Source organism: Heterodontus francisci, chromosome 4 (genome assembly GCF_036365525.1).
Source record: "Heterodontus francisci isolate sHetFra1 chromosome 4, sHetFra1.hap1, whole genome shotgun sequence".
Lineage (NCBI taxonomy): Eukaryota > Metazoa > Chordata > Chondrichthyes > Heterodontiformes > Heterodontidae > Heterodontus > Heterodontus francisci.
In genome coordinates this window covers 87,336,266-87,347,734 of record NC_090374.1, presented here as the reverse complement: position 1 = coordinate 87,347,734, position 11,469 = coordinate 87,336,266, and the positions used below count along the sequence as shown (strand labels likewise).

The window sequence follows — 11,469 nt, the reverse complement described above, 5'->3', positions numbered from 1 at the left end:
ATGCTCCCTCTTTGCTCTCCTAATTACTTTTTTTAGTACCCCCCTACACTTTTTATACTGCTGCAGGATTTGTGGAACTGCAGTAAGGTGATCTTTCCCAGGAGTAGGAGGGAGAAGTCACCTCTCAAACTAAGCAGGAATGGATGGAAGTGACTGAGGAAGTCAGCAGTAGAATTGTGTTCCCTCCAACTTGGAGACAGTGCACCAAGAGGATCCAAAAACTTAGGAGGGTGGAAAGGTGAGTGGCATCGCACTTTCATGTGATCACTACCACTAAAATGCTCTCCACTGATACCTCTTTTACCTGCCCAGATTCATTCCCTAAAACTAAGCCAGAACTGCCCTTTCTCTTATTGGGCTTGCTACGTACAGGCTAAAAAAAAATTCTCCTGAATACATTTTAGGAATTCTGTGCCCTTTATACCCTTTAATATTATTTGGGATATGTTCAGTGTATAGTAGTTAAAATCCCCTACTATTACTGCCATTTTGTTTCTGTACTTTTCAGCAATTTGACTACATATTGATCATATCTCCCTCTGACCTCTTGGGGATCTATAGTATACTCCCAGCAGTGCAATTGTTCCTCAGTTGAACTCAATTGGCTTTATTTGATTCTCCTTCTCCCTCCTCACAGCTGTGATTGTTTCTTTGACTAATATTGTGATCCCCTCCATTCCTTTTTTAACCCCCTCTCTATCCCGCTTGCAAATCTCATAACCAGAAATATTGAGCTGCCACTCCTGCCCTTTAAGCCATGTCTCAGGAAGAGCTACCATATTACACTTAAGAGTCCATCCGTGTCCTCAGCTCATCTGCTTAATTCACTAAACTCCTCGCATTGAAATATATGCCACCAATTCCTTTTGAGTCATGTATTGGCAGAAACAACTGTGACAAGAAAACCAAGTTGCTTGAATTTAATCACAAATGAGGTTTGTTTTCCGGTGTGAAGGATTGTGTGCGTAAAAGCACGTCACAAACGTTTTTAAACCGAGCAAGATACTTTAAAACAAATTAAAGCCTATTTTGTAGAGGCCGGTTTCTAAGCTGCTGAGGCGGCGCGCGCTTCACTGGGTCTCCCTGGCAACGGCCAGATCACAACAGAGGGAGCTGCTGGACCGGGAACCGGGAACCGAAAACCGAAAACCGAACAGCGGGGGGGGAGGGAACCGAAAACCGAACACCGAACACCGGGGGGGGAGGGAACCGGGAACCGAAAACCGAACACCGAACACCGAACAGCGGGGGGGGGGGGGGAGGAACCGGGAACCGGGACTGTTCGATGTTTCAGGCTACCGGGTTTTCTGTGCCAGTTTGTGGAGCAGTTAGAGGTTGAGTTGGAAATTGATGGCCAAAGGCGCAGGTCTTGCTGTGATTTGAGGACTGCCGCAGACATACTCTGGTGGGTAGTAACGTTTTTTTTTACTTCAAAGCTCTCTCTTTGGATCCTTCGTCTTACTGTAAAATGTTTTTGTTTGCTTATGTGAAGATCCTTGTGATTAGTAATTAAAGATTCCTCCTTTTGATTCCTTTCCTTCCTCATTGGCACGCACCCATTTAATGAAAGTTTGATGAAAGTTTAATGAAACAGTGAAGGAGCTTGTCACCATGAGAGCAGACTTCCTTCGTGCTCAAGCAGCTGGGTGGGGGTGTGGGGTAAAAGCCGAGCAGGGACACTTTAAACACGGTTGGTGAATGTCATTGAAATGGCAGTGAGCTGAACAGTGACAGACTAAAAGGCTAACACTGCAGATACTAGATCGGTGCATTTTTAGTCCAAGGAAGGAGCTAGATCTAATCCTAGACAAGAAGGCATTGGAAGGACAAGGTGCATCCAGAAACACTGACTGCAACATAATTAGATTCACTATCCAGACCACCAGCCAGCCGCAGTGGTAGCTAGTTCAGTGACTGAGGGGAAACTTTCAAAGAATCAATAAATACCAGGGCACAATCTATAAATTTAACATCGGCAAAAGTACATTAAAAGAACTGCAGATTGCATTGGGAGCTGTGAATATTGTGTATTATAAAAATAAGGTGCCATCTCTGCTCTAGGAAGACACCTGCAGTTCTAACCCCCAAAACCAGCAGAATTTAGGCACGACCAGGTAAAATTAAATTGGGAACATAGAACTTCCAAGAGATTGCTCTTCCAGAAATTTAAATGATATAGCATAAGGAAAAAGCACACTTACAGACAAATCAAAGTGTAAGGAAACAGTGGAGGAATTCTAAGTCAAAAGGAGAGCATCTGAGTTCAAAGGAAATAAGAGTGAAAGAATCTCACCAAGGGATAACAGAAGTGAAGTTAAGCTTAATAGAGGCAAATGGCAGAAACAAAAAGCAAAGGGCATTCCTGAGAATTTAAAATAAAAGTGGGAAAACAGAAGTAAGATTTAAAGATGAAAAGAAGATAGATATATAATTAAGATGGAGTCTATGGTGTTTTGTTGTGTGCTATTTACAAATGAGAAGGCCAGGTTTAACAGAAGGGTAACAAGAAACAATAATTATTTACAGATCAATAAGCTAAAAGAAAAGGTTCGACTTTGGATAGTTAGGTACAGAAACTTAGTAGGCCATACAAAAGTGAGAAGATTTTTGAGGAGGAATGGATAGTATTAGACTAAGTAAGTAAGTCATCACAGGTCTATGAAATAGCTTGGCTAACACCAGACCTTGAGAGGGAATCATCAGGGATCAGAACTGGGACCAGCACAGACAGGCAGAGGGTTGCCATGAAAAAGAGAAGTGAATTCAAGGGAATGGGGATATGTAAGAAATGTTGAAGGATATGTTGAAATGTAAGAAAGCCTAAAAAACAACCTAAGAAATTACATGAATGAACAGATACAAGATCTGTCTATCAATGCAGAAGGAAGCACGAGTCACAGTTTTTAACTCGAGCATGGGAATCAGGCTGATGGGGACTGTGGTAGTCTCCTTGAGATAAAAGCCAACATTTCATTAGACTTTGAATTTTTTTGTAATTGTCCATTAGCTTTTAATTATGTCTGTACTGAACCCCTAAATCAGTCTGCTCCTCCACAGTTCCTAGGTTCTTGCCATTTGGAAAATACTCTGATTTGTCTTTTCTTGTGTCCAAAGTGGATGACCTCAAACTTTGACATATTAAACTCCATCTGCCACAGTTTTGCCAACTCAATTAATCTGTCAATGCCACTTTGGAGCTTTCTGCAGCCATCTGCACTCTTTACTATGCCACCTAACTTAATGTTTCAGAAATTTGGATATATGGCTCTCTATATCATCTAAATCATTTATAAATATAATGACAAGTTGAGGCCCAGTGCTGATCCTTGGGTGACACCAGTAGTCACATCCTGCCAATTGGAGTACATATCCATTATCCCTACATAAGATCAGATGGCAGGTTGTTCAACCTTGCCCGTCTAAGAGTGAAAGACCAAAGGTCCTCATCAGGGAACTCCTCTTTGCTGACGATGTTGCATTAACATCCTACACAGAAGAGTGTCTGCAGTGACTCATTGACAGGATTGTGGCTGCCTGCAATGAATTTGGCCTAACCATCAGCCTCAAGAAAACGAACATCATGGGACAGGACGTCAGGAATGCTCCATCCATCAATATCGGCGACACGCTCTGGAAGTGGTTCAAGAGTTAACCTACCTAGGCTCAACTATCACCAGTAACCTGTCTCTCGATGCAGAAGTCAACAAGCGCGTGGGAAAGGCGTACGCTGCTATGTCCAGTCTGGCCAAGAGAGTGCGGGAAAATGGTGCACTGACACGGAACACAAAAGTCCAAGTGTATCAAGCCTGTGTCCTCAGTACCTTGCTCTACGGCAGCGAAGCCTGGACAATGTATGACAGCCAAGAGCGACATCTCAATTCTTTCCATCTTCGCTGCCTCCAGAGAATCCTTGGCGTCAGATGGCAGGACCGTATCTCCAATGCAGAAGTCCTCAAGGCAGCCACCATCCCCAGCATATACACCCTACAGAGCCAGCGGCGCTTGAGATGACTTGGCCATGTGAGCCGCATGGAAGATGGCAGGATCCCCAAGGACACATTGTACAGCGAGCTCGTCACAATTCCCTACATGTCAATAGGTTGTCTTCAATTCCATGTGCCCTCACATGGAAGAAAAAATAAGTGCCACATGAACTACTTGAACGGTGTTGAAATATCTAAGGACGAGGTCAAAAGAAACTTTGGAATCTTAGACTTGATATACCACATGCCCAACTAAAGCAAAACAGCAATCAACAAGGCAAATAGATTGTTCAACTACATAACCAAAACAATTACAAGAGAAAATCAGGTCAATTCGCTGTTACATGTTTCGTATTACTACCCAAGAGCAATTTACACCTTATTGTTCCTAGTTTTGTGTGTTCTAATTTAAGAAGGCTGTCAAGGTCAATTCTAAGCCCTGAGAAGATTTGATTGATAAATCATTATGTATTAAATTTGATACTTGGAGTGCTTTTCACAGAAAACTAATTTATATGTACCTGCAACAGCAAGAAAAATTTGCATTATATAGCGTGTTTAACATAGGTAAATATCCCAAGGCACATCACAGGAGTGTAAACATTGAAACTGAGCCAACAAAGGAGACATTAGAATGTAGGTTTTAAGGAAGGTCTTAAAGGAGAGAGAGGTGGAGATGTGGAGAGGTTTAGGGAGGGAATTCCAGAGACTTAGATGAAGGCATGGCTGACAATTGTGGAGCGAAGGGAGTGGGGGCTACCCAAGAGGCCAGAGTTCAATGTACGGAGAGTTCTTGGAGGATTGGAAGAGGTTACAGAGAAAGGAAGGAAGAGAATTTTGAAATTGAGGTGTTGGTGGACCAGGAACCAGTGTAAGTCAGTGAGTACAAAAACAAGAAATGCTGGATTCACTCAGCAGGTCTGGCAGCATCTGTGGAAAGAGTGTTCTCTTTCCACAGATGCTGCCAGACCTGCTGAGTGAATCCAGCATTTCTTGTTTTTGTTTCAGATTTCCAGCATCCGCAGTATTTTGCTTTTATTTTAGGTCAGTGAGTACACTGGTGTTTGGTGAGTGGTGTTTGGTGTGAGTTTGGATACGGCAGAGATTTGGATGAGCTCAAGTTTATTAAGGGTGTGAGATGGGAGGCCAGCCAGAGGAATATTGTATTGATCGAGTCTAGAAGTAACAAACACACAGATGAGGGTTTTGGCAGCAGATAGGCAGAGACAGGCATGGACATGTGTGGTGTTACAGAGATGGAAGTCAGAAGTCTGGGATGGAGAGGTTATGGAGTTGGAAGCTCAGCTCAGGTCAAATAACGCACCTAGGTTACAAACTGTCTGGTTCAGCTGGACATGTTGGCCAAGAGGGGAATAGAATCAGTAATGGGGGAACAGAGTTTATGGCGGGGGATTAAAAAAATGGCTTCAGTGTTCCTGGTGGTTAAGTCTGGAATGCACTGCTTGAGAGTGTGGTGGAGGGTATTGAAGCATTCACAAGGGAATTAGACTCTGATATGAGAAGGAAAAATGTGCAGGGTTACGAGAAGAGGGGGGAATGGCACTAAGTGAATTGCTCTTTCGGAGAGCTGGTGCAACACGATGGGCCGAATGGCTGCTTCCTGTGCTGTAACAATTCTGTCAAGGAAATTGCATTGAAGAGATTCAATAAGATGAAACCTTGGATGAGAAGTTTTAGGTATGAGAGGGACTGGAGAAACAGAGAATGTTAAGAGGCAATCTAATAGAGAATAAAATATTATGATATTTTGATGAAATAAATCAGAGTAGATTTTTTTCAACTGGTTGGTGAGTTCATAACTAGAGAGCATAAATTTAAGATCATCAAAGAAAACAAAGTTTATGAGAAAATAATGTATGCAGTGCTTTGCTGGGACATGGAATGTTGTACTAGAACTAGTGATGGAAGCTATATCCATAGTAGCTTTTGAAAAGAAGTGAATAAAATAATTTTAAAAGGACATGTGGAAAGGGCAGGAATGAGACTAGGTGGATGGCTTTTACAGAAAACTTGTTCATGTTTTATGGGCCGAGTAGTTTCATTCTGTGTTGTAAAATTCTATGATTCTGTGACAATTATTCTCTGAGGCACTGTTAAAAACATTGGGGCTAATTGAATGGCTCTTTCAAAGAGCTGACAGGCACAATGGACTCCTTCAGTGCTGTATGATTCTACAACAGTTTCCTGTGATTCATCTGGTGGTGATCTGGTTTGTGTCGCTGGCTGTCATTAACATCCTCACATCATTCAATCTAAACAGCAATATGGCACTGATCATATGGGAAATTAAAATTTTGCCTTTTTATTGCTTTGATGATTGTATATTGTAAGTAAAATAACTGGTACTAATTAGGAAGGTAAAGGATATCTTGAGGAGTAAATTTTCATTTTCGTTTGGGTGGTATTTCGCGGAACGTGTAGCTCATCCTTTATGAAATCTGCACAATTTTTCATTCCAGTGAAATCAATAGAATGAAATTCAGGCAGGTTCCAATGAAACACAGACGATCCATTCCTCCAGCTTACCATAATGGGAATGAAGGCAACAATCTATCCCTATATTTTGATTCTGCTGGCATTCCTAAATCACTTAAATTGTGCATTATAAATTATATCATAATTTCAACCTTTTGAAGTGAATTCTTGCTTTGCAGATCCTTCCATAGCATTCATTACTGTATTATATATATATATATCACTTTATTATATTTTTGTCTTGTATTTATGTGAATGTAGGTAGAGACTTTGTGCATCATTTCTCAAACAGTAGCTTGTAAAGATGCCAATATTCAAGATCCCTATAGTGCACAGGTTTGGGATCATTTCCAGCACTGATCACCTACTGCTTGAAGAAACACTTCTGAAAAATGCTGAAGAAACACGGAAGCTTTACTATTCAAAGGATGCTACAAAAAGGTTAGGTCAAAGTTTTAATGCCTAATTAGTTAATCACTAAATATATATTATTTATTTAACTTATTTCATGTCAAATATGGTTGACAAATATTTAGTTACTCAGTACAAATTAAATGAAAATGATTATTTGGCATCATAGTTTACTTTTTAAAACACATTTTTTATTGTAGTTCTTTAGCACAGCACATTGATGTGTATTTTTACATTGTCTCTATGACATGCATTATTCATGACTCAATATATATGCTGTGATATTTTATGTACTGCTGGGCTGCCTATTGCATTCATATTCATTGGACTTTTGGCTGCGATAGTTTTGAGACTTTCCACAGACAAGTGGGACTGATGTGTGTGCCCCTCTCACGTCGTACCTTGTGAATGAAGAATATTGTCAATGTGCCAGGCAACCATATTCAGGCCAAGATTGGAGGCCATTATTCTCTTGCTTTAGCCTTTGTTTGGGCTGGGATCCATGAAGAACTTGACTTTGAAATTCCACGTGTCTAGCTGCACTAGATTTGTACCGATGAGTTAAAATATGTACCCACTGGAGTTCAGCAGAGCTGAAATCATTTGTAGGATCAGCTCACTTAAGTATCCAATGGCAGTTCTCTAATGCAAATCCCATGTTAAATGGGAGGACTGTTCTGATTGAAACATATGACATCCTGAGGGGTCTTGACAGGGTGCATGTGAAAAGGATGTTTCCCCTTGTGGGAGAATCTAGAACTATGGGTCATTGTTTAAAAATAAGGGGTCGCCCATTTAAGACAGAGTTGAGGTGAAATCTTTTCTCTCAGAGGATCATAAGTCTTTGGAATTCTCTTCCTCAAGGGGCGGTGGAAGCAGAGTCTTTGAATATTTTTAAGGCAGAGGTAGAATGTGGAGTAATCAGTTTAGCCATGAACTTATTGAATGGCGGAGCAGGCTCGAAGGGCCGAGTGGCCTACTCCTGCTCCTAATTTGTATGTTCGTATGTTGTGTGCTTGAAATTAAACTGCAGCCTTATAAAAGTCTGATTGAAGATTTCAACAGCAGATAATTAGACTCGCTTGTCAAGATTTTCCTTCCAGGGGCAGGAAATGGATGTTGGGACTGCTTCCAGGTCCTGATCCTGCCCCGGAGGGAAGGAGTCACAGCCCCTGACTTTTACGGTGCTGGGCTGCTAGTAGGCTAGAGGGCATTGGATGGCTATTTGGAGGCCATGGGAATTGGAATGGAGGAGGGTCTGTCCAAGTGCAGGCCTGATCTAAACAGACCAGGGCAGCCATTACTGAGGCTGCCGTTTCATTGCATTACCTGTTGTTGGAAAAATGTCTCAGGAGAGGCAGAGGCCTGGAACCCGGGGCAGGACAGCCCCTCAATTTGCAGTTGCGGATGTGGCGGTCCTCCTTGAAGCTGTGAGGGAGAGGAGGGAGGTCCTATTCCCCAAGGATGGCAGGAGCAGGCCACCCACCCAAACCAAGCAGGCTGAGATTTATTTAGATTTAGAAATACAGTAATGAAACAGGCCCTTCTGCCCACCGAGTCTGTGCTGACCATTAACCACCCATTTATACTAATTCTACACTAATCCCATATTCCTACCACATCCTCACCTGTCCCTATATTTCCCTACCACCTACCTATACTAGTGGCAATTTATAATGGCCAATTCACCTATCAACCTGCAAATCTTTTGGCTGTGGGAGGAAACCAGAGCACCCGGAGGAAACCTACGCAGACACAGGGAGAACTTACAAACGCCACACAGGCAATACCCAGAATTGAACCCGGGTCGCTGGAGCTGTGAGGCTGCGGTGCTAACCACTGCACCACTGTGCCTCCACTGGGCTTGGATTGAAGTCACCGATACTGTGAGCAGACGGAGTGTGGTGCGCAGAAATTGGGTCCAGTGTCGGAAGAGGTTCAATGGCCTTATTTACTATGGCAAGGTGAATGCAATGCTGAGCCCTCAGGACAGGCCTCTGGGTATTCACCCTCCAGTAGACGCTCCAGCTGAGAAATCTGAGAGCGCATGCTGCTCCTGAACATAGGAGGAATGTGTGCCCAGGGTATTTACTAACCCCTCATCAAGGCTGAGAACCATAGTGCTGCTGAGGACTTGCCAGCACTGATGCATGCAGCTTCTCATGTATATGAGCCATTGGCTTTGGCCATAGAGGCCAGCAGTGACTTATCTCTCTCTCGTTTGTCCTTGCAGAGGAACAGGCTCACAATGCCTGTGAGAGGGCCCAGACAGGAGGAGAGGTTCTATACCTGCACGTCATCGCCACCATGAAGGAGGATGTCATGGACCACAAGGAGGTTGGGCAAGGCAAGATGGGTGTCCATGATGGAGAGTGCAATGCGTACATTAAGGGGGTGCATTGCATTCCACCCCGTACGACAGCATACCAAAGACTGAGCTGCATCAGGAAGCCTCAGCACATGCAGAGGCTTATGCTCTCTTAGGTCAGTTCCCATAATCTCGTCTTGCATTTTCCACAGGTGCAGATGTCGGGGCAATAAGATCATCACTGGGCAGAGCGCAGATCAAATACTGTCACACGTTACAAGTGCGTCTTCCACCAGCGTAGATATAGTCACTTCAGTGGGTCCTCGTATGCAGTTCGGTATGGTGGCATTGGGTGAAGAGCACGGTGTTAGTTTGCAGGAGGAGGTGCTAAAAACAGAAGCAGCTGTGGGGGCAGTCCCCCCTTGGAGGATGGAGGACAGACACAGCCCTGCTCAGCTGGGTGCAGATGCAGGACCTCAGGAGTCACAGAAAAGGAGTCTCTACCTAGTCCAGCAGCAACAGATGTGCTCCCACACGTCAGATTTCCCTGAGGCTGTGCGGGATCATGGGCTGAGAATGGAGTCCATTCAGCTCATGTGCACCACTAGGCTCAGGGCTTTGAGCACATGAGCTCCGCCATGGAAAGAGTGGCCATCCTCATGGAGAGCCATATACAGCAGCTCTCTGAATGCATGTAGGAACTGTGCACTAATGTTCACAGGATGCATGGCTCACTCTGTAGCCTTGACCGGTCAGTGGCACTGATGGCACAGAGATGTCCGGAGGGGGTGCCAGTTTCACCCCAGCTGGTAGCACCCTCTGGCTATCTGGAGTGCCAGCCAAGGGCTGAGGCAGTCACCAAGAAGGGTACTGAGGAACCGTCTGTGCAGCAGGGCCCAGTTATGGAGGCTGCCCCTGAAATGGCACTGGTGCAGCAGCCTCTGGAGGTGTCCCCATTGGCACCTCCATGACGAGGACAACCACCATGTGCATCTCATTTGTAAGCCAAGACAAATGGGCAGGCTTTCTCCATCTCTTCTGATGCCACAAGGGGATCACCACGTAGAAGTGGCCGAGAGCGGAGGCCACTGCATCTGGCGGAGTACTGAGTGCGTCACTGGGGTATCTTTCACTTGTAAGTGTTCACTTTTTGTCTTTTGGCACACTATGTAAATATTGACACATGAAGCTAGATGTGTGAGCCTTTTATTAATGGCTGTGCAGGAAAAGAGGGATGAAGTGGTGGAGCAGTGCAAGGGTCTGTGAACAGCGACAGTAATACCTCTGGGCAGATATCCTTCCTTCATTGGGGGTAAGAGATGAGCTGTTTCAGGCTGCGTCTTCAATGGAACTGTTCTCACAGGCAGCTCAAATTGAGTTGCATACCATGCCGTTCCTCCTGGGTCAGAGGGGCTCAACTGAAACCAACCTGAATCAGATGATCCCTAATGTTGATGGCTTCCTGACGAGACCTTGGAGTCCCACACGGTGCCTGGAAACCTCCCTCTGCAGCCAGGAAACTTCTGTGCTCCGCATCTTCCTCCTCCTCTTCCAGGTCCTGCTCCTCCTTCCTCCGATGAGCTATGTCCATCCAGTGCTTCACCGTCTTCTAGATCTACTCTTCTCTGGAGAACCATGTTATGGAGAGTGCAGCAGACCACCACATACATGCACAAGACCCTTACTGGAGTGAGCTGCATGGCACCACCCAACCGATCCAGCTACCAGAACCGTATCTTCAGAAGCCCGATGGCCTGCTCAATGGTTGCCCTCTTGAGCAGATGGTTGCAGTTGTAGGACCTCTGTGCCTCCGTCTCAGGGCCATGTAAAGGGGTGAGTAGCCATCTCTTCGAGGGATAACCCTTGTCCCCTAGAATCCATCCACGTAGTTTGGGGGTGGAATGAACAGCTGCAGCACCCTGAACTGCCAGAGAATAAAGGAGTTATGGCAACTGTGAGGAATGCGAGTGCCCACGTACAGAAAGCTCTTGTTGTGGTTGCAGACCAGCTGAATGTTGAAGGAGTGGAAGCCCTTCTTGTTGATGGATTCCACTGGGCGGTCATTCAATGCCTTGATGGCCACATGGGTACAATCACTGGATTCCCTGCCCTCTATGCCTACCAGGCACCATCTGTCAGGAATTGGATGTAGTGCTTAGCTTTCCCAAAGAAGGCATCAGTTACGTGTAAGGTGCAGTGGTGTGAAGCAGCTTGAGGGATGCCACCAAGATCCGCAGCTGATCCCTGGAAGGATCCAGAGGCAAAGAAGTT

At 44.6% G+C, this 11,469-nt stretch overlaps 1 protein-coding gene across 4 annotated transcripts in view; it reads left to right on the top strand.

The window, feature by feature from the left end:
* The first annotated feature begins 1,272 nt into the window (after positions 1-1,272).
* Positions 1,273-11,469, top strand: part of tmem232 (transmembrane protein 232) — a 164,165-nt gene continuing 153,968 nt past the window's right edge. For 2 of the 4 annotated variants that reach the window (XR_010974875.1, XM_068029809.1), the window contains exons 1-2: positions 1,273-1,405; positions 6,741-6,920. Coding sequence is in view for 2 of the 4 variants with exons in the window: in XM_068029809.1 (XP_067885910.1) it covers positions 6,784-6,920 (137 nt within the window). In the remaining 2 variants the exon portion in view is untranslated. Of the gene's footprint in view, positions 1,406-6,740; positions 6,921-11,469 lie in introns of those variants that run through there. The other 2 variants (XM_068029810.1, XM_068029811.1) reach the window with 2 other exon arrangements.